Source organism: Lipotes vexillifer, unplaced genomic scaffold (assembly GCF_000442215.2).
Source record: "Lipotes vexillifer unplaced genomic scaffold, Lipotes_vexillifer_v1.1 scaffold440, whole genome shotgun sequence".
NCBI classification, from domain to species: domain Eukaryota; kingdom Metazoa; phylum Chordata; class Mammalia; order Artiodactyla; family Lipotidae; genus Lipotes; species Lipotes vexillifer.
In genome coordinates, this window is record NW_006778543.1 from 2,446,546 (window position 1) to 2,470,870 (window position 24,325).

Consider the following 24,325-nt stretch of genomic DNA (forward strand, 5'->3'; position numbering starts at 1 on the left):
CCTGCTGAATACCATTTAGAGATAATAGTATGGGAATATAAACATTAGATGGCAATAACAATGAGAAAGGAAAGGAGAAGAGAGGCCAATGAGTTTCACTGTAAAATCTCAAAGAGGTTCTAGACTGGGGGACAGGAGTGAAAAACAGGACATAAAAGGGGGAATCAGTAAAGCAGTTTCCATCAGTCTTTTCCTTGCCCACTCCTGCTTGCAGAAAGAAAGCCCAATGGCCAGATGTTTATGCCTCAAGCAAAAAAATAGTCTGTCTCTTAAAAGTTAATTTTTTATGTGTCTAGGATGAATTGGAGCATATTTTGTGGGTATTAGCACTCAGAGTGAGGTCATCTTCATTTTGGCATTTGGGGAGCATTTTGAGTAATAGACTACACAGGCATCAAGCCCAGTGCAAATGCACAGAAATCCCTGCCTGGTCTCCATTGCCTCATTTTTTTTATTAATTAAGAGATAAAGATATAAACCAGATATTTGCAGGAAATCTACAGATAAAGTCAAATATGTACAAAGGAACTTTTGAATAATAAAAACCTCCTTTTAAAAAATTCTTTTAGTGTCTTCAAAGATATTCAAAAACATATTGCATCCCTATAAAAATGCATTCATTTTTTTAAAAAGTCCTGACCGGGGTGTGGCGGAGGCCAGAGGCCTCTGGTCCCAGACTTGTTCACAAGGAGTTTGGCTTGCACCACCTATCAAGCAAACCCCATCCTCCTCGATGGCTCATCCCCCCTCCACTTCCCCACTCAGGAGTCACTGTGCGGTGCCTGTTCCCAGGGGCACGTGGCCCGGTGTTGCGGGACCGGGCACAGGCCCAGAGGCTGAGCAGGGGCAGGGGCAGGACCGGGACCAATGATGCCAGAACAGCCATGTGGCTGACAGGGTCTTGGTGCTCCAGCCTAGTATCAAGCCTGAGCCTCTGAGGTGGGAGAGCCAAGTTGAGGACATTGGACTACAAGAGACCTCCTGGCCCCATATAACATCAGTTGGTGAGAGCTCTCCTATACATCTCCATCACAGCACTAAGACCCAGCTCTACCCAACGTCCAGCAAGCTCCAGTGCTGCACACCCCATTCCAAACAACTACCAAGACAAGAACACAACCCCACCCATTAGCAGAGAGGCTGCCTAAAATCATACTAAGTTCACAGACAACAGATGCAGACCTGCCCACCAGAAAGACAAGATCCAGCCCCACCCACCAGAACACAGGCATCAGTCCTCTCCACTAGGAAGCCTACACAACGCACTGAACCAACCTTACCCACTGGGGGAGACACCAAAAAAAACGGGAACTACGAACCTGCAGCCTGCGAAAAGGAGACCGCCAAACACAGTAAGTTAAGCAAAATGAGAAGACAGAGAAATACACAGCAGATGAAGGAGCAAGGTAAAAACCCACCAGACCAAACAAATGAAGAGGAAATAGGCAGTCTACCTGAAAACGGATTCAGAGTAACGATAGTAAAGATGATCCAAAATCTTAGAAATAGAATGGGGAAAATACAAGAAACATTTAACAAGGACCTAGAAGAACTAAAGAGAAAACAAACAATGATGAACAACACAATAAATGAGATTAAAAGTTCTCTAGATGGGATCAATAGCAGAATAACTGAGGCAGAAGAATGGGTAAGTGACCTGGAAGGTAAAATAGTGGAAATAACTACCACAGAGCAGAATAAAGAATGAAAACAATTGAGGACAGTCCCAGAGACTTCTGGGACAACATTAAATGCACCAACAGTCAAATTATAGGGGTCCCAGAAGAAGAGAAAAAGAAAGGGTCTGAGAAAATATTTGAAGAGATTGTAGTTGAAAACTTCCCTAACATGGGTAAAGAAATAGTCACTCAAGTCCAGGAAGCACAGAGAGTCCCATACAGGCTAAATCCAAGGAGAAACATGCCAAGACACATACTAATCAAACTATCAAAAATTACAAAGAAAAAATATTAAAAGCAGCAAGGGGGCTTCCCTGCTGGCGCAGTGGTTGAGAGTCCGCCTGCCGATGCAGGGGACATGGGTTTATGCCCTGGTCCGGGAAGATCCCACATGCCACGGAGTGGCTGGGCCCGTGAGCCATGGCCGCTGAGCCTGCGCGTCCGGAGCCTGTGCTCCGCAACGGGAGAGGCCACAACAGTGAGAGGCCTGCGTACAGCAAAAAAAAAAAAAAAAAAAAGCAGCAAGGGAAAAGCAACAAATAGCATACAAGGGAATCCCCATAAGGTTAACAGCTGATCTTTCAGCAGAAACTCTGCAACCCAGAAGGGTGTGGCAGGACATATTTAAAGGGATGAAAGGGAAAAAGCTACAACCAAGATTACTGTACCCAGCAGGATCTCATTCAGATTCGATGGAGAAATTAAAACCTTTACAGACAAGGAAAAGCTAAGAGAATTCAGCACCACCAAACCAGCTTTACAACAAATGCTAAAAGAACTTCTCTAGGCAGAAAACACAAGAGAAGGAAAAGACCTACAAAAACAAAGCAGAACAATTAAGAAAATGGTAATAGGGACATACATATTGATAATTACCTTAAATGTAAATGGATTAAATGTTCCAACCAGAAGACATAGACTGGCTGAATGGATACAAAAACAAGACCCGTATATATGCTTTCTATAAGAGACCCACTTCAGAGCTAGGGACTCATACAGAATGTATGTGAGGGGATGAGAAAGGTATTCCATGCCAGTGGAAATCAGAAGAAAGCTGGGGCTTCCCTGGTGGCGCAGTGGTTGAGAGTCCGCCTGCCGATGCAGGGGACATGCGTTCGTGACCCGGTCTGGGAGGATCCCACATGCCGCGGAGTGGCTGGGCCTGTGAGCCATGGCCGCTGAGGCTGCACGTCCGGAAACTGTGCTCCACAACAGGTGAGGCCACAACAGTGAGAGGCCCGTGTACCGCAACAGCAACCAAAAAAACGCTGGAGCAGCAATTCTCACATCAGACAAAATAGACTTTAAAATAAAGACTGTTACAAGAGACAGAGAAGGACACTACATAATGATCAAGGGATCAATCCAAGAAGATATAAGAATTGTAAATATTTATGCACCCAACATAGGAGCACCTCAATACATAGGCAAATGCTAACAGCCATAAAAGGGGAAATGACAGTAACACAATCATAGTAGGATACTTTAACACCCCACTTTCACCAATGGACAGATCATGCAAAATGAAAAGAAATAAGGAAACACAAGCTTTAAATGACACATTAAACAAGATGGATTTAATTGATATTTTTAGGACATTCCATCCAAAAGCAACAGAATACACTTTCTTCTCAAGTGCTCATGGAACATTTTTCATGATAGATCATATCTTGGGTCACAAATCAAGCCTTGGTAAATTTAAGAAAATTGAAATTGTATCAAGTATCTCTTCTGACCACAATGCTATGAGACTAGATATCAATTACAGGGAAAAAAAAGAGATCACTGAAGAAATCAAAGAGGAAATCAAAAAATACCTAGAAACAAATGACAATGGAAACACAGTTATTCAAAACCTATGGTGTGCAGCAAAAGCAGTTCTAAGAGGAAAGTTTATAGCAATACAATCCTACCTCAAGAAACAAGAAATATCTCAAATAAACAACCTAACTTTACACCTAAAGCAATTAGAAAAGAAGAAGAACAACAACAACAACAACAACAAAAACCCAAAGTTAACCAAAGGAAAGAAATCATAAAGGTCAGATCAGAAATAAATGAAAAAGACATGAAGGAAACAATAGCAAAGGTCAATAAAACTAAAAGCTGGTTCTTTGAGAAGATAAACAAAATTGATAAACCATTAGCCAGACTCATCAAGACAAAAAGGGAGAAGACTCTAATTAACACAATTAGAAATGAAAAAGAAATAACAACTGACACTGCAGAAATACAAAGGATGATGAGAGATGACTACAAGCACCTATATGCCAGTAAAATGGCCACCTGGAAGAAATGGAGGAATTCTTAGAAAAGCACAACCTTCCAAGACTGAACCGGGAAGAAATAGAAAATATAAACAGGCCAGTCAGAAGCACTGAAATTGAAATGGTGATTAAAAATCTTCCAACAAACAAAAGCCCAGGACCAGATGGCTTCACAGGCGAATTCTAGCAAACATTTAGAGAAGAGCTAACACCCATCCTTCTCAAACTCTTCCAAAATATAGCAGAGGGAGGAACACTCCCAAACTCTTTCTATGAGGCAACCATCACCCTGATACCAAAACCAGACAAAGATGTCACAAAGGAAGAAAACAAGAGTCCAATATCACTGATGAACATAGATGCAGAAATCCTCAACAAAATACTAGCAAACGGAATCCAACAGCACATTGAAAGGATCATACACCGTGATCAAGTGGGTTTTATCCCAGGAATGCAAGGATTCTTCAATATGTGCAAATCAATATATGTGATACACCATATAAACCAACTGAAGGAGGAAAACCATTTGATCTCAATAGGTGCAGAAAAGCTTTCGACAAAATTCAACACCCATTTATGATACAACCCCTCCAGAAAGTAGGCATAGAGGGAACTTACCTCAACATGATAAGGCCATATATGACAAACCCACAGCCAGCATCGTTCTCAATGGTGAAAAACTGAAACCATCTCCTCTAAAATCAAGCACAAGACAAGGATGTTCACTCTCACCACTATTATTCTACATAGTTTTGGAAGTTTTAGGCAAGCAGTCAGAGAAGGAAAAGAAATAAACAGAATCCAAATCGGAAAAGAAGAAGTAAAGCTGTTGCTGTTTGCAGATGACATGATACTATACACAGAGAATCCTAAAGATGCTACCAGAAAACTATTAGACCTAATCAATGAATTTGGTAAAGTAGCAGGATACAAAATTAATGCACAGAAATCTCTTGCATTCCTGTACACTAATGATGAAAAATTCGAAAATTAAGGAAACACTCCCATTTACCATTGAAACAAAAACAATAAAATACCTAGGAATAAACCTACCTAAGGAGACAAAATACCTGTATGCAGAAAACTATAAGACACTGATGAAAAAAATTAAAGATGATACAAACAAATGGAGAGATATACCATTTTCTTGGATTGAAAGAATCAACATTGTGAAAATGACTATACTACACAAAGCAATCTACAGATTCAATGCAATCCCTATCAAGCTACCAATGGCATTTTTCACAGAACTAGAGCAAAAAATTTCACAATTTATATGGAAACACAAAAGACCCCGAATAGCCAAAGCAATCTTGAGAAAGAAAAATGGAGCTGGAGGAATCAGGTTCCCTGACTTCAGACTATATTACAAAGCTACAGTAATCAAAACAGTATGGTACTGGCACAAAAACAGAAAGATAGATCAATGGAACAGGATAGAAAGCCCAGAGATAAACCCATGTACATATGGCCACCTCATCTTTGATAAAGGGGGCAAGAATATACAGTGGAGAAAAGACAGCCTCTTCAATAAGTGGTGCTTGGAAAACTGGATGTAAAAGAATGAAATTAGAACACTCCCTAACACCATACACAAAAATAAACACAAAATGGATTAAAGACCTAAATGTAAGGCCAGACACTATCAAACTCTTAGAGGAAAACATAGGCAGAACACTCTATGACATAAATCACAGCAAGATCCTTTTTGACCCACCCTCTAGAGAAATGGAAATAAAAACAAAAATAAACAAATGGGACCTAATGAAGCTTAAAAGCTTTTGCTCAGCAAAGCAAACCATAAGGAAGATGAATAGACAGCCCTCAGAGTGGGAGAAAATATTTGCAAATGAAGCAACTGACAAAAGATTAATCTCCAAAATTTACAAGCAGCACATGCAGCTCAATATCAAAAAAAAACAAACAACCCAATCCAAAAATGGGCAGAAGACCTAAATAGACATTTCTCCAAAGAACATATACAGATTGCCAACAAACACGTGAAAGGATGCTCAACATCACTAATCATTAGAGAAATGCAAATCAAAACTACAATGAGGTATCACCTCACACCAGTCAGAACAGCCATCATCAAAAATCTGCAAACAATAAATGCTGGGGAGGGTGTGGAGAAAAGGGAACCCTCTTGCACTGTTGGTGGGAATGTAAAATGATACAGATACTATGGAGAACAGTATGGAGATTCCTTAAAAAACTAAGAATAGAACTACCATATGACCCAGCAATCCCACTACTGGGCATGTACCCTGAGAAAATCATAATTCAAAAAGAGTCATGTACCACAGCGTTCATTGCAGCTCTATTTACAATAGCCCATATATAGAAGCAACCTAAGTGTCCATTGAGAGATGAATGGATAAAGAAGATATGGCACCTATTTACAATGGAATATTCCTCAGCCATAAAAAGAAATGAAATTGTGCTATTTTTAGTGAGGTGGATGGACCTAGATTCTGTCCTACAGAGTGAAGTTAGAAAGAGAAAAAGAAATACCATATGCTAACACATATATATGGAATCTAAAAAAAAAAATGGTTCTGATGAGCCTAGGGGCAACACAGGAATAAAGACGCAGATGTAGAGAATGGACTTGAGGACACAGGGCGGGGGATGTGTAAGCTGGGACGAAGTGAGAGAGTAGGATTGACATATGTACATTACCAAATGTAAAATAGACAGCTAGCGGGAAGCAGCTACATAGCACAGGGAGATCAGCTCGGTGCTTTGTGACCACCTAGAGGGGTGGGATAGGGAGGGTGGGAAGGAGATGCAAGAGAGGGGGGGATATGGGGATATATGTATACATATAGCTGATTTACTTTGTTATACAGCAGATAGTAAGACAACATTGTAAAGCAATTATACTCCAGTAAAGATGTTTTTTAAAAAGAATGTCCTGAGGGTTTCCCTGGTGGCGCAGTGGTTGAGAATCTGCCTGCCCGTGCAGGGGACGCGGGTTCATGCCCCGGTCCGGGAGGATACCACGTGGCGCGGAGTGGCTGGGCCCATGGGCCATGGCCGCTGGGCCTGCGCGTCCGGGGCCTGTGCTCCGCGGCGGGAGAGGCCACAGCAGTGAGAGGCCCGCATACCACCAAAAAAAGTCCTGGAAGCTTCGAAAAAAGAACACATTAGAGAATAAGGCAGCCCGTTGGAATTAAAATGCAAATTTTGAAACAAGTTTTAAATTTAGTAGATGATTGGGCAGATGACATTGAAGAAAAATCTCTCACTGTTTATAACAAGGGTTGGCAAACTTTTTTATGAAGAACCAGGTAGTAAATATTCTCAGCTTTGCAAGCCATTCGGTCTCTGTCAAAATCATTCTCTCCGGCTTTGTAGCACGAAGGCAGATGGGCGTAGCCATGTTCCAGTATAACTTCATGAATACTGAAGTTTGAGTTTTACGTAACTTTTACCCATCGTAACATAGTACTGTTCTTTGGGGGGTTTTTTCAACCATTTATATATACAAACCATGATTAATTAGATTGTGGACTACACAGAAATAGGTAGTGGGCTGGATTTTGTCCAAGAGACCATAGTTTGTTGACCCCAATGTTGATGAAAATACACATGGTATGCAGGAACAGCATACTAAATTGTGCAATGAGCTTAAGCAACTTCTGGCACATAAGAGAAGAAAGTCTGTTTGGTTTCCATGTTGGGAAACTTCTTTGAGATTTTCAGCAGATGTGACATTGGCCTGCTGAGAATATGATACAAGAGAAAATAATTCATACCAGACTGGCTCGACATTTGAACAGTACTTACAGTCATAATAAGGTAAATGCTGGTTACTGTTTTTTTTAACTTTGAATCAATTTGCAGTCATAATATAGCAGATCAAATAGAGGTTGTAGGGCAAAATATGCACTGTTAAGCATGACAGTATAAAAATAATACTATAGATGACAAAGGTGGGACTTGGAAGGAGATGAACAAGAGTTGAAAATGTAAGAAGAAGGAAATTAACAGCCATAGAAAGAAATTAAAAGGAGCTTATTTGGGAAAACCTATATTTAGGTATATTAAGGCTACAAAGATAACTAATTAAGAGATAAAGTTAATAATACAAAGAACAAACCAAGGAAAATGAAGGAGAAAGGTAGCATTATGTGTGCTAATTCCTCATCTTTCTCATCGGGGAGTACAGGTAATTCTCTCAGTTTGATGAATTAAAGAGACTGAAAGAGGAACCATTAAGAGGTTGGCCCTGGAAATTGCAACTGGGGTTGGAGAAGGGAGGTATTTGAGTTAGACTGTGTATGTGTTCAACTTTGAAGAAATAATAGTTTCCAGTGAGAAGAGATGGAACTTGTATTTTTCACTATAAGCTCTTTTGTATAACTTTTTAAAAAAACATGCGCATGCTTTCCTTGATAGCAACAAGCAGGTTACAAATAGATAGTATGACTAAAGTATAAAAATGACCTAAATTGGTAAAGCAGGTAAAGGTGCATAATTTTTTGTTCAGAGGGAAATGTGGCCTTAAAAACACATGCAGGGACATGGATTCTGGAAGAATAGTTTATAAAGATGAAAGTAATTGTGTTAGTGAGATAAATCCTGGTAAAATTTTCTTTAGTTGTATGAATAAGTTTTTTAAAAGAATATGTAAATATATAAGGAAATGTTTTTGCTTTTATCGTATAATGCATCTTACCTCCATTTTATTCCCTTCCCTATTACATGTAAATAGTAAGATTTTCAAAGCTCTGTCAATCTTCGATTGTCACACTATTTTGTCCACCTGAACCGTTTATCTGAACTAAAGTTTGCCCCTCTATTAGCTTGGACTGCCATAACAAAACACCATCAAACTGTGTAGCTCAAATAACAGAAATTTATTTTGTCACAGTTCTGGGGGCTGGAAGTTCCAGATCGGGGTCCCAGCATGCAGATTCTGGTGAACGCTCTCTTCCTGGCTTGGAGACAGCCAGCCACCTTCTTGCTGTGTCCACATCCTGTGGAGAGAGATACAAAGAGCTCTCTGTTGTCTCTTGTTCTACAAGGACAGTAATCCTATGGGATCAGGACCCCACTTTATGACCTCATTTAACCTTAATTACTTCCATAAAATCTCTGCCTCCAAATATAGTAACATTGAGGGTTAGGCCCTAGCATAGGTATTTTGGGGGATGGTATTTTGGGGGACACAAACACTTAGTCCATAGCAGCCCCCATTGAATTAAGTTGTCACGTGGCTCAGTTGAACATACAGACAAATTATTTTGCCACTGAGAAGTCATGGACCTGTAGAATGGCTGTCCTTTATGTAGGCTTGAATTTTAAAGCCAATTAACACTAGTATTAGAAGCTTTACATAGACTGGCCCCTACCCTAACAGATTCTAGAGTTTTTAGGCTCTCCAATCCCAAGTCCCCATCCTGTTCCTGCTAAATACAGTTGCAGCAGCATTTTCTTAGTGCTTTTGTTTTCTCCTGAGTGCCAATAGCATGGTACCCTCAACTTCCCTAAGACCCGTCGGCCCTCTCTTTTTCTGTAAAATTATCCAAAGTGAACACTCAGCCTTTTGATTATTTCATTTGATCTTCACAACAACTTTGTAAGATGGGGAGAGATGTTTTTATTCACATTTTATTGGTCATGTAGTTGAGAGGCAGAGATGAGCATTGCCCCACTGTACAGTGCAAAATATGTGCCTCCTTCCATAATAAGGAGAATGGAAAGAGCCCTGGACTAGAGGTCTTATGACTGGGGCTGATGCCAGATCTAAGCTTGGCATACCCAGCTTATGACAAAGGCAGGGTTGTTTTTGATCAGATTTATCTTCATTGATTCAGTCACAGAAGTCTAGCACTGAGAACCTCAGTAAGATAAGTCACATCTTTTTTTCCCTACATCCATCAAGCCAAAGTGATATCATGATCCACATTTTTCCCCTGTGTCCATCAGGCCAGAGTGATAGCATGGAGTAAGCATGGAGTTTGAGTTCACTAGCAGTGTGACCTTGGATGAGTTACTTTACCCCTCTAAGCCTGTTTCTCTATAAACTGAAAGTAATAACTACTTTGTAGATTGTTGGGAGGATTGTAGATTGTTGGGAAGATTAAAGACAATTTATCTAAAGTACTTAAAACAATCCTTCCCATATGCTGTTACAAAAATGTACCTAATATTATGTCTAGAATGGCATTAATCCTCCTCTGCCACATTCCGAAGCCTGATTTGCTCCAACTTCACCAGGCCTGTTCTAGCAATTTCAGAGGAGCAAGAAGAATGTCCAAGCACAGAGGGCCTCTGGACCTGGTCCATCATCACCTCTGCCTTGTTATTTTTTTTTTTTCAGTTTTTATTTTATATTGGAGTATATCCGATTAACAATGTTGTGATAGTTTCAGGTGCACAGCAAAGCGACTCAGCCATAGGTATACATGTGTCCAGACTCCCCTCCCATCCAGGCTGCCACGTAATACTGAGCAGAGTTCCCTGTGCTCTACAGTAGGCCCTTGTTGGTTATCCTTTTTAAATATAGCAGTGTTTACATCTGCCTTGTTCTTTTGATCAAAGCAAGCCACAAGCTTCTTTCTCTCCCTCCCCTAGACTCAGGAGATGGAGAAATAGATGCTACCTTGTGACATAAGGACCTCAGGTCATATTGCAAAGGGTCTTTTTTTTTTTTTTTTTTTTTTTTGCACTGAGGACATTTTTGTTATCAATCTACCACATTGTTGTTCCAAAGGAATTTTTGTAAACATATGAAATGATGACCCAACAACCAATTTTCTGGTTCCTATTTGCTTTCAGTTTTGCTTTTGTTCATTCAGCATTCACCCAGGAATACGTGCTCGGAGTGTACATGCGCCTTGGCACCTCGCAGGCATAGCATCTCCACTGTAGGGTGTGCTTATCTGGGTGGATGAGTGATGGGTTTTCCCACTGTACCATGAGCAGGCACACAGTACAGTGTGATCCTCTCCCTTTGTGCTCCACTTGACAGGTGCAACAATCTGGGCTGATAAGAAAGGCAGGCCTTGGTAACCAGAACCATCTGGGATGCCAGAGGCATCTTGTTTCCTCTTGACTGCCTGCGCATGTCTGTTTATTCCCTCCATGAGGTTTTATTGTTAGAAACCCTGATACCAAGTAGCGCACATTTGGGATGCAGCAGATCCTAACCAGCATTCCATGCAAGTATCTGCTTCACAGCTTCTAAGTGGTAGAGTCCACACATCTAGATGTGCACCTTTATAAATAGTCAGTTGCCTGGGGGATCTGGGCCATATCTTTGGTGTGGAATTAGGACACTTTGTGCCTGGCTGTCCCTGGAGACAAGAAAGAGCTGACTCCAAGTCCGAGAAAAACCACTGGCACTGCCTATTGTTGGAAGACATGAGGTGACATTTGTGTAGTTGCAGCAGAACCGGCCTGAATAAGGAGGACCATTGCCTTGTGTCTCCTAATTTGGCATCTTTGTTTCTCCATCTTCTTTTCTTTCCTCTTCCTCCATGTTCTCACTCTCTCCCTGCTCCTACCTTTTCCACTAGTGCCTTTTCATCCTTCTCCTTTCCTATCAGCTATTTTTCTTCTGGTCTTAGCTCAGCACACCTACCACCATCTCACAATGCCTGTAACTCAGCTCAAGTCAGCTGGACTCCGAGGACCGTCTGTGTTCACTGCACTATTGCTTCCCCAAATCAGGCTTGGGAATCCAGCAAGAGAGTGTCCTGATGCCATTCAAGGGCTGTGATGATAACTCTCCTGAGCACATCATATGTGGCAGCCACTTTTAAGCATTTAGATAAACTACTTCTAATCCTTCCACCAAGGACAAGCTAGGAATTATTTCCAGCATATTGAGGAGCATGTTTAGAAAGGTTTAGTGACCTTCCCAAGGTCACAGTGCTAGTGAATTCCAGAGCCAGCCTTCAGTCCAGGTCTGCATGATTCCAAATGCCAAGTTCTTTCATTGTATCACTCTTCATGTCATTCAAAAATGAAAAAAAGTGAGGATCAGAGATGTGAGCTATCTTGCTAAGAATTATAGTGTTGGAAAGTCTCTGCATTTTTGGCTCAATATGAGAGAAATCTAATTGGAGGAAAGCCTGTTTTACTCCCAACCTGTGAATGTCAAAAGCACAGCTGGGACTTGAACCAGTTTTCTGACACTCAAGGTTATAGGAGCCGTGATATATGATGGACAGACCGTTGTTTCATTCCTTCAGCAAATTATTGTTGCTATGTGCCAGGCATTGTTCTAAAGTGTGGGATTCTTCGTGAAATAAAAAAGATCCTTGCCCTTGAGGAGGTTGCAAGCCAGTGGAAAGAAACAGATAATAAACAAAAGACAAAATAAGTTAGCTCTGTAGTGTGTTAGCCTGATACTTACCATGGAGAAGGAAGCAGTGGAACAGGGTAATTAATGAGTGTTGGAAGCGGGAGGGAGGAATGTTGCATTTTTAATTAGGGAGATTAAGATAGGACTTATTGAAAAGGTAGTATTTGAACAAAGGCTGGAAGGAAGTGAGGGAATTAGCTGTGTGGGTATCTGGGAGAAGACCATTTCAGGCAAAACAAGGAGTGGGTATAGTTGGCATCTGTGAGCAACAGCAAGAAGGCTGGTATAGTGGGAGCACATGTATTAAGGAAAGAGTAGTAGTAAAGGTGGCATCAAAGATACTACGTGCTCAGATTGCTTAAGGCTGTATTAAATTTTTTTTTTTTTTTTTTGCTGTACGCGGGCCTCTCACTGTTGTGGCCTCTCCCGTTGCAGAGCACAGGCTCCGGACGCGCAGGCTCAGCGGCCATGGCTCACGGGCCCAGCCGCTCCGCGGCATGTGGGATCTTCTCGGACCGGGGCACGAACCCGTGTCCCCTGCATCGGCAGGCGGACTCTCAACCACTGCGCCACCAGGGAAGCCCTAGAAGGCAGTTTTGAGAGGAAGAACAGGAGCTCATTTTTGGACAAGTTGAATTAGAAAATTTCCTAGGTTTGCAGATGGAACTGTGAAGTGATCAGTTGTATATTTGATTCTTTACTCTGGGGAGGCAACAGAGAGAGACAATTAAAAGACGTGATCCCACGGACAGCACCAATGTGATGTGTGGACTGGAAATCAGTGCAGTGGGTAGTGAGATTTGTCTTGAATTGCTTCAGAAGTAGGACTCAAAAATCAGTGAGAAAGATGATGGAAGTCTGACTTTGGCTTTGACACAAAGGACCATTTTAAACTACTAACGCTGATAGCAATGGAATAATGGTGTGTTTCGCAGGATGCATTTTCTAATGCTGTAAATTTTCAGGGAGGGTCTTGAATCTAGATCATCATTTTCTCAGATCTAGATCTAGATTTCTTTAGATCTTGTGCAGCTTCAAAAAAAAGAGAAAAGAAAAATGTAGTAATTATTTTCAGTTAAGGGATTGACATTTGCTCTTTATGTATTCAAGTAAAGTTGTTTACACACACACACCCTTGATACATCCATCATGGCCCAGGTTTACTAGTCACCATTTTATTGATAGACGTCTTAAAGTGGATTGGACTCTTGCCTTGGGTTTAAAGTTGAACATACTGACTATTTAGATTCCTTCAAACTTTCAGTTTCTGTGATTCTGAGCATTTAGGAAGGAAAAAAGCCATCAAAAAATTCAATATGGACAAATTAAGGGAAACAATTATGTCAAGCCAGACGTCTTTTTTTCCTTTAATGACACCACCATGATGATGCCTTAAAACAGTGGTTCTCAAACTTTTAATCCCAGGACCCTGTTACAGTCTTTAAAGTTATTGAGGACCTCAGAGACCTTTTCTTTACATGGGTGGTGCAGATATGGGAGAATAACCAAGTACCCTGTTTAATAAGGATCTCAAATGATGAATTGAAACCTGCAAAATTGAAGTTCACAAAAATCTACCTTCAGGATAAGAGAGCTGTAGCTTGACAGAAATTCATTTAGAGAAGATGCAAAGTTTTAGAACTTTCCCCGAAGTCCTGTATAGTCAATGATATGACTCAGTAGTAATGAAGGTTTAGGCTTAATGACACATTTCATTCATCATATTTAAGACCCTGCCTTTTGAAGGAAATATTAACAAGCTACAATGCCCTGTGGAGGAGACTGGAAAGTAAAAGATCTAAAACAGTTGCTATATGGAAAACAGTTGAAGAAACTAATCAGTGCCGCACTGTATACTTGGAAAAATTACTGAAGTTGCTTAGCCACTACTGCTACTTAGTGGTGTCATACTGCTCAGAAGAGATCAGCATCACAAATTAGGAAGCATAAAGTGATCCAGGTGATATTAAAGCAGTGGTCAAAGTTAGAAAATGTGAATGAAATGAATCTTTCATCCAAGAGGAAAGGTGTTCAGCTTTTACCTGGAAACTTTCTAGCAGTGAGATATCCTCTCTTGGGAAGACAAGAGGTTTAAGAGCGTCATTCATCGTAAGATATTTTGGTTTGAACCCGAAAATGACCAGGTGGATGTTATAAACTACCCTGGGGATAGAATACAATAGAAGAGATACCTTTTAAAATTTGTCTAACCACAGTTTTCCCATGAAAGAGTTCAGGTCGCAGAAGAGGGCATTATTAGTACTTAAAAATTATTTAATTTAAATGCCAAGTATTCTGTGAACTAGCCCATCCTTCTTGATAATTAGAGGCCCTTTTTTTTGGTAAATGAGCATGAAAGCTGCTGTTGCGGTCCGGGAGCCACACGCCTGGAGTCGAGTTCCCCGGTAAATGCGACCCGTGTCCCAACCAAGGACAACCGAGAATCACCAACCCCAAGCAGAAAGATTAGCAAAGGATTTATACAAGTATAGAAGCTTACACAAACTGTCCGGACAGGGTCCCACTCGGAGAGAAGTGAGTGAGACCCCGACTAACAGTCGGGCGAGGCTTTTATACCCTTCACAGGGCGGGAAGTCCCCAAGGCGGGAGGGAGCTGTTTAATTTTGAATCAGCCAATCAGGAACCCGGTTCTTCCCGCCCCAAGCAAGCAAGCTGCTTACAGAAGCCAAAATGTGCTGTTAGCCCTGAAGCTGCTCTTCCGTTTCTTTCGTCACACTGCTAAAATATACATTAATGGGTTATTGTTTGTGTGTGTGTGTGTTCCTCTCCCCTCTCCCCTCTCTTCCCTCCTTTTTCCAATCTTGAGTAAGATGACACAATAGAAGCCAATAAAAAGACCTAGAACTAAAGAAAAAACATTACAAGATGGTAAGAGAAGGAAGAAGCATTTTTAGAGTTTGCAAATGCTTGCTTATAATGAGATGCTGCAAGTATGTTTACCACTTCCTGATATTTGGCCATAAAGCTTGCTTTGTCCTGCCAGTGGAAATAAACAACAGTCTTTGCTTTCTCTATTTTTTCGCAATCAACCCACTGGGCTTCATGTAAGCTTAGCTCCTTAAGAGTTTCTACAACTACTGGGGACTTAAAATTTCAGCATTCTCTTATAAATCAAAACACGGTAATTTTAAAGAGAATTTATATTGCAAAACAAATAAGGGATAATTGAATTACAAGATAAAATTTAACTTTAAAAGTACTTTGTAATATTGATATGTTCTTTCAATATCAAACTTCTTTAAAACATTTTTTATTACTTAGCAGAAATCCTTCAGGTTTACCTTAAAGAACTTAAAACTTGAGAACTCTTTCCAGTTAAATACAAATCAGAAGTTACTGTAAAATGTAGCTGAAAGTACTGAATAAGGGTAAATTAAAGTAGGAATTACTTGCAAAAAAAAGTAATTTGCAAACAGCTTTTCCCTCAGGAATGTAATGTGTCTTTTGCATAAAGTGAGGCCTTTGTGAAACAGAAAGTGTGTATAGGTCAATGCTACTCCTTCACTTGGTCCCAGCTTACCCTTCCCCCTCCCTGTGTCCTCAAGTCCATTCTCTATGTCTGTGTCTTTATTCCTGTCCTGCCCCTGTACACTACCAAATGTAAAACAGATAGCTAGTGGGAAGCAGCCTCATAGCACAGGGAGATCAGCTCGGTGCTTTGTGACCACCTAGAGGGGTGGGATAGGGAGGGTGGGAGGGAGACACAAGAGGGAGGGGATATGGGGATAGATGTATGCATATAGCTGATTCACTTTGTTATACAGCAGAAACTAACACGCCATTATAAAGCAATTATACTGCAATAAAGATGTTAAGAAAATAATTATTCAGATTAAAAAAAAAGTTGATGTGTAGCAAACTAATAACAAGTTCATATTAGAGCCAAAGCTAAGAATCAGCTGATAAATGGGGCTGATACATGTATCACTATCTGAGTAAGAGACAAACAGGGCTTATTAATGGTAGGAATCTGTATCCCTCCCCACTGTATTTGCCTGTTTACATGGAGGCAGATCCCCGTAGGTTCGTGTGGTCTTAAAAATCTGTACCTGAAGCTTTGTGTTTATTGCTGTCCAAGCATGTAACACCAAATTACTGCTGAGTAAGAGTATATTGTGAAGGCAAAGCAAAGCAACACCTGGATTGTTAGCCTCAGAACACCTGGATTTATAATCAAAGGAAATTTATAACACAAGCGTACATGGTAAGCTGGTGAGGATGTATTCTGAGTTGACTTGGTGTGTTTGGATTAATCTCCCCCTGAATCTCCCCAGTTGATGAGACTTGTCTTGGAGCTGAGGGTGCTCCATGTCCTAGGAAATGAGTAAGTTAAAGAATGACCTCCCAGGAAGTTTGGTAAATTGATGTATAAGCAATTTGTCTTCTTGCCTTTCCCTTCCTAATTTACAGCCTTCTGTGACTGGTTTATAGGAGTTTTCAAAAGATGTGATTAACTTTACATGCTAGAAACTTGCAAGGGGTTTCAGGGCAATGATGTGTCAGCTAAGAACTCATTCAGCTAATCTGAAGGAAAATTTTTAGAGCAGGAAGGAGGCAGATTCAGAGGTGCTGACTTGTGAAACATGGTGGGAAGTGCATTCCTAGCTGAAAGAGCTGAAACTCTGGTTTCCTAATCATGCGAGGGAAAAGTGATGACTAGCAAAAGGGAAAAAGCTAAACGACAACAAAACATGCACTCATTTGCACCATCCATGCCAGAGGCCCTTCTTTCTCATCAAAATTAGGAAAGCAATTGATATGGTTGTATGCAGTGATTAGAGGGAAGATGGCTGGCAGTCTGTGACTAGAGTATGCAGAGTGGAAGGGAGAGACGGACAAGTTTGATCAGGAGACATGTGAGCAGCACACAGTCGGGGTAGAGCAGCAAGGGCTAGACTTGAAATTCGCTGCTGATTAAAAGTAAGGCAGGTCTGTGAGCTCAGACTAAGTGAGAATGGTTTCATTTCATTAATTCAGTCGCTTGTTCATTGTGGCTCTGTAGAGCATCTTGTTAAGTGCAAGGCACTCCGGGGAGCACAGTCATAACTATTGTATCCTCACTGACTGTTCCAGTTACTAGGGTTGCAAAACAAATTACCCCAACACTTAATGGTGGAAGACAACTATACATGTTGCTAGTGGATTATGTGTGTGTCTGCATCATGGCGTCTGGAAGTCTGAGCTGGAAGATTTGAATCCTGGTAGCTGGAATCATCTAAAGCTTGGTTACTCATTTGTCTGACAGTTGATAGGGTTGGTGGTAGCTGTCAGCTGAGACTTTAAGCTGGGGGATTGGCCAAAGCTCCTCTACCTGGTCTCTTCATGTGGTCAGAGCTTCCTCACAATATAGTGGCCAGGTTCTGAAGGTGAGTGCCAGAGAGGGTGAGCCAGGCAGAAGCTCTATCTCTTTTCTGATGTAGCCTCAGCAGTCACAGATAGCATCAGTTCTGCTGTACTTCATTGGCCAGGCCCTCCATGAACCCTGTCAAAATTCAGACGGAGACAACATCAACCCCAAATATCGGTGGAGGAATGAAAGTCACAATCAGTAAAAAGGAGATATGTATGTGTGTATGTATGTATATGTGCATATATAAAATCATCTTTGGAAAAATACAATCTGCCACTCCTGAGAGTGAAAGGAAAAAAAAATTACCACAGCACAAAGTAAAAGATGATGTTTTATTTGTAATTATTTTATAAGTGATGGCCCAAAGAATCATACAATTCAAAATATACTAATAAAAAATAACACCTGAACACTGTTTTCTTTTTTTTTTGTAAGTGATTGCTCTCATTTTTATTAATAAAATTATTGCTGCTAATTCTTTTTTTTTTAACATCTTTATTGGGGTATAATTGCTTTACAATGGTGTGCTAGTTTCTGCTTTATAAGAAAGTGAATCAGTTATACATATGTTCCCATATCTCTTCCCTCTTAAGTCTCCCTCCCTCCCACCCTCCCTATCCCACCCCTCCAGGTGGTCACAAAGCACCGAGCTGATCTCCCTGTGCTATGCAGCTGCTTCCCACTAGCTATCTACGTTACTTTTTGTAGTGTATATATGTCCATGCCGCTCTCTCGCTTTGTCACAGCTTACCCTTCCCCCTCCCCATATCCTCAAGTCCGTTCTCTAGTAGGTCTGTGTCTTTATTCCTGTCTTACCCCTAGGTTCTTATGACATTTTTTTTCTTAAATTCCATATATATGCTGAACATGGTTTTCTAAACTTGAATCACCTGCATTTCACTTCCACTATTTTTACTATTACCATCTGCATTATTGTTTCCTTAATTTTTCTTGAAATGGACCCATTTTTTATTGAAGTGTAGTTGATGTACAGTATTGTAAGTTACAGGTGTACAATATAGTGAGATACGATTTTTAAAGCTTATACTCCATTTATAGTTATTATAAAACATTGGCTATATTCCCGGTTTTGTTTATTTTATACCTATTAGTTTGTACCTCGTAGTCCCCTCCTCCTATCATGCCCCTCCCCTCTTCCGTCTCCCCACTGGCAACCACTAGTCTGTTCTGTATATCTGCAAGTCTGCTTCTTTGTTGTTATAGTCACTAGTTTGTTGTATTTTTTAGATTCCACATGTAAGTGATATCATATAGTATTTGTCTTTCTCTGACTTATTTCACTTAGCATAACGCTCTCAAAGTCTATCCATGTTGCTGCAAATGGCAAAATTTCATTCTTTTTTATGGATGAGTAGTATTTCATTATATATATATATATATATATACACACACACACACACACACACACACACACACACACACACACACACCCCACATCTTCTTTATCGATTCATCTATTGATGGACATTTAAGTTGCTTCTGTATCTTGGCAGTTGTAAATAATTACCCAGATTTTACTCAAATTTGTTTTAAAAGCAATCTAGGTATTACTACAGAAAATAGAATTTATTTTTGCCATAATTTATTTGTCATAAAATAAAGGTAACCTTAAATATAAAAGAAAGTAAAACACAGCAGTTATTATATGCTAGATGAAAATTCTGCTTTCCAATGACAGTTCCAAGGCTGAAGGAAGCCCTCTCTTTGTCAAAGATCATGTTAGCAGGTGTTAGAAAGATGTTAAATCACACTCATACAAAATCAAGGCTCTCCCCTTCACATAATCTGAGAGATTGAAAGAGAAGTGAAAGAGAATGATCCCTAGTGAGGTCAGTGATATTTAAGGCCAGGTCTGTGTACTGTCCAACATCCTTTAGAGAACTACTTGTATTAAAATCCTGATCCAGAATGCAAACACTGATCCAGAATGATAAAGATTATAGCTAGTTAAGCTTTCATTTAGCCTCAGCCAAGTCCCTGGGATCTATGAGGCAGACCAGCGTCTAAGCACAGTTGATGCTTGTTGATGAATGACTGTGTTTCTAACCTGCCATTGGTCAAAGGCTGGGTCCTTTGCACCTCTGTGTTCCGTTTTGTTTCATAAGCCTCCCTGAAAGATCCAGGGAGCAATAACTGACTCCGGCTAGTTGGCTTCTACATGAAGTCTAGCTACATTATCTTATTATCATTCCCCACGTGCTGGTGGAATTGACTTTTTCCTTACCTACTGTGCATAACTAATTCCTAGACTTTACAGGGCCACCCTAAATCCAGAGCTCTCAGGAGCTATTCGTTTGTAGGTATCTAAATCCTATAACAGTCGTTCCTAAAAGAATTATTAGCACCTGCTGGGGCCAGTTATCCTAGGTCCTAGAGATATCAGAGGATAGTGAGAAATGGACACTTTCTTGGGATACAGAGAAAGGCCACTTGGGGGCAGCTGTTTCACCCCTAAAATTTAGCCAGTTGCTTAGCAACCTAATTGTCTTGCTGTTAGAGGAGTCATCAGAAAACAGTACTTCCTGGGGGCTCTTCTCCCAGTAGAGAAAATCTGAGAATAGGTGTAGTTTTCATGGCCTTCTCCACCTGGACCTTTTCTTTCTGGCTTTCAGGGGAATGGAGTAGGTCTGCAGAGGCTCAGACGAAGACAAGAGTCAGACGTTTATCTTCAGGGAATCCAGCCTGTAGCCTTTGCCACACTACAGGCCTTCTAACAGCAGTGCCTTTCTAGGCATGAGGCTGTGGCATTAACAGGTCTTCTCTTCCTTCTGTATTTATAGTCGGCTACGGTGAAGCTGTCAAAACCAGTGGCTCTGTGGACTCAGCAGGATGTCTGCAAGTGGCTGAAGAAACATTGTCCAAATCAGTATCAGATCTACAGTGAGTCATTCAAACAGCATGACATAACGGGTAAAGTATGCAGTATCCGAAATATTTCACTCCCTCTCCCTCTTCCCATCTCAGTGGCCTTTTCCACACCCTTAAAATGAAAAAGCATCTCCCTGCTGAAATTGTCTGGCATGGGTTTACTTTAAAAGGAACGATAAATTCCAGATCCGGGCACACCATGCTATTTAACAAGCATAAGTGGTTATTATAGGGAACCATGGATTTTGAATGTCCAGTATAAAAGTATGTGGTAATCAGGGTAAGAGGCTGGGGGATCCTAGAGAAAATAAGAGTGCAGCAGTCCTAGAGTAAAGAAAGGGAGGAGACCCTTCAAATTAATTTGGTTACAGGGTCCGTAGGTAGATGTTTTAAGAGGAAAAGGGTTCTAAATAGGAAAATTCTGGACTGAATATAATAATACTACCCTGAGATGAATACCCTCAAAGCACAAATTAAGACTCCCTTTAAATCAAGGGGCTTCGAGTATTATATGTGGAAGTTGAGAAGCGCTTGGCAGCAGGAAATATGACAGCATAATGAACTGTAAAAGCCTGTAGGATCGTGTCTCTCAATTGGAGAATGGAGTGGGTAAGAGGGAGCGGATAGGTCCACGGTGGGAGCCCATCAGAGTAAAGGGGTCTTTTGCAGACCTCGCCTGCCCACCTGCCCTGAGATGCTGCTTGATCGTGGGTACCATTCCTCCCAACCTCCTCTTCTGCAAACCCTATAATGAAAGATAGGATGGAGGAACATGCTCTGTGCAACAAAACTGTGCTTCAAGGTGGGAAAAAGTGTTGAGAAGATCTGATTCCAGTCCAGATTCTTCTTTTTTCTAAGCGAAAACTGACCCTCTAGTGGGAAAGGGACTTGCTGTCAAGGAGCTCAGCACACCTGATGCCAAGCCCTTTCCAAACTCATACTTTGCAGCTTCAGAAATGCTAACCTCTCTATATTCACTCCCGTCACCTTGAAAAGGGTCACGTCAAGCAGAAAGCATTTATTTTTGCAGTTCAGTTCTTACCCTGTAGCTTCAAACTCTGGGGCAGATCGTACCTCCTTAGAGCAGGACTAGATGGGTGGTTTTCAAAGTGCGTTCCGTGGAGCCCTTGGTTGCACTAGAAGCTGCCAGAGGGACATGCTTTGGGTTGAGATGGGTGTGTCTGTTTCACATATTCAAATTGCACAGAAAACTTGACTTGGAAAAAAAGGCTTCTAATATTAAATAACATTTTTAAAATTTTTACTTTTATTTATTTATTTGGTTGCATTGGGTCTTCATTGCTGCACACAGGCCTTCTCCAGTTGCATCGAGCGGGGGCTACTCTTAGTTGTGATGCACGGGCTTCTCACTGCGGTGGTTTCTCTTGTTGCAGAGCTCCGGCTTTAGGCGCACGGGCTTCAGTCGTTGTGGCACGTGGGCTCAGTAGTTGTGGCTCGTGGGCTCTAGAGCGCAGGCTCAGTAGTTGTGGTGCATGGACTTAACTGCTCCACGGCATGTGGGATCTTCCTGGACCAGAGATCGAACCCGTGTCCCATGCACTGGCAGGCGGATTCTTAACCACTTCACCACCGGGGAAGTCTCTAAATAACGCTGAGCTACATTATCAGAGATTCCTGATGACCAAGTTAGTAATGTTTAAATATGTAAGGAACACACAGGTGTAGCTCAAAGTGAGTTAACAGAGAGTGAAATCCTCCGAACTTAAGCCTAGAAATGGTCCTTAATGTACTTCTTTTCTCCTCCGAACTGGAGGTAATGGCCCATTTGGATGAAATTCCTGAAATCCTGAAGGCAGTGTCAGAACTTAACTTAGATTCCAAGTGTCTAGATTCTTTTTCTTAATCCCTCCCTTAAGGATATAAGAAAATCCCATACAGGGGCAGTTATCCCACCCCTAAAATTTATCAACCAGTTAGTAACCATTTGGCTGATTATGGGAACCTTCATCAGATAATGTCTGTTTCTTAATGCTTGTGTGATAGTAATGGCAAAACCTTTTTCATGATCTTATTAGAAAGTAGTGTTGTCTTTTGTTAGGGGTGGGAATTCTGTGATACCCTTGAGGGAAGGGTAAGCGTTTATAAAGGTTTGAAAAGGATGAGCATTACACCCCCCTCAGAAATAAAGGTCTCATGCTTCAATGCTTATGGAGTAAATGGTACCACTTCCGAAGGCTTTCTGCCAAGTGGCCTTGTGTTGCAAACAGCTGTCATATTGCTTTTGGCGGCATACTTGGTCTCCACAAACACCTCTGGTGTTGGTAAATCGCAACCTTCCTGAGATCTCGGACAAGCTGCTTAACCTAGACGGGTTATCCACCCTCACTTCTTCATCTCCAAAGTGGAGATGGTAATAATAACAATACCTGCCTCAGAGAGTCGTTGTGAAGATTAAATGAAATCATATAAACAAACCACTAAGTTAATCATTTATCGACACCTTCTACCCACTAGCACTGTGCTGTTCTTCATGTCGAAACTCATCTGGAGGTGTCTAAAATCATACCGTTACTTGATTCTGAGGGCAGCCTGTTTTCTGGCAAGAAAAGAAAGCAGGGGATTATTTGAGGACTTAGGAGAGAATGATTTCAGATTAACACTGGACACACACATCTTTCTGACCTTCACCTATTCAAGGCCTCAGAAGACCACTTTTGTCTCCTGTCCCTCTCCAAGGGTGAATGTAAACTACCCAAATGATCACAGGTGCCAAGTGGCCTGAGGATAGCTTTCGGGACTGAAGCCAGCCTGCAGTTACCAGCCCTGTGATGCTGGCGGCTGCAGGAATCCTAGTACCCTTGTAGGCCCTGATAAACTGGGCAAAGAGGATTGTGAAAAATCAAGACGTGATGGCAGAGAGCCTCAGCAGCCGATGCAGACAGTAGAGTGTCTCAGAGTGAGGGCCGGGCGGGGGTTACAAGTGCCAGGTCAAAGCCCAGACTTGCAGCTTAGCTCTGTGATTCTGTGAAGGTGACTTGGTGTACTCCTGCTTTCTTTACCTGTAAAGAGGAGGTGATAATAGTACCCGCCTCAGAGTGTTGCTGTGAAAGTAGTTCACAGTCACAGTAAGCAGGCGGTGAATGTTAGCTGCTGCTGTTTTCCTAAGTGCTGCTGCACTTTCTACGAAAACAAACCACACACGTAAACACTGATGAATTCATCCATCTTTATCATCCTGAAAATTATAATGAGCACCTAAGGATGGGGGTTGGGATCTGGGCTGGTAAGTGTCCTGTGCTTATCTGCAAGGCCGCAATAAAGATGACCATATGTCTCTTATTTATGCTTAGATTCTCCTGAGTACTGCTGTTCATTTATGTGTCTTAAAGCAAGGGTCTCCAATATCATGCTCATCAGGGAAGCATGTTATATCTCTGGAACATATAAACAATCCCTTAATTGCACGTGGGACCATGACGATAAATAAAAAAGACATTGAATGGAAAGAAGAATCAGGAAGAAAAAAAGATGGGCTTTCTGATTACAGACCTGAGGCAAATCCCCCTCCTCCCACCCCGCCCCTGTTCTCCACCCCTCGACCTCTGACAAGTAATAACTGTGCGACATCACACAAGCTAGTTTCAAGTCAGTGATCTGAGAATAATATTTATCTTAAAGCGTTGTTGGAAAGGTTAAAGGGGATGATGCATGTGAAGGGTTTAGCTTTATGCCTGATACATAGTAGACATCTGTTTAGCAAGTATTTATGGAGCATCTACCCTGTACCAGGTTTGGGGAATACAGCAATAAATAAAATAGTCAGTGATGTGTGTAGGGA

General features: G+C 41.2%; 1 protein-coding gene across 1 annotated transcript in view; it reads left to right on the forward strand.

Annotated features, from left to right (window-relative positions):
* SAMD12 (sterile alpha motif domain containing 12) overlaps nucleotides 1-24,325 on the forward strand; it is a 410,401-nt gene that overhangs the window by 168,694 nt on the left and 217,382 nt on the right. The window contains exon 3 of the mRNA XM_007451677.1: nucleotides 20,439-20,568. Coding sequence (XP_007451739.1) covers nucleotides 20,439-20,568 — 130 coding nt within the window. The remainder of the gene's footprint in view (nucleotides 1-20,438; nucleotides 20,569-24,325) is intronic.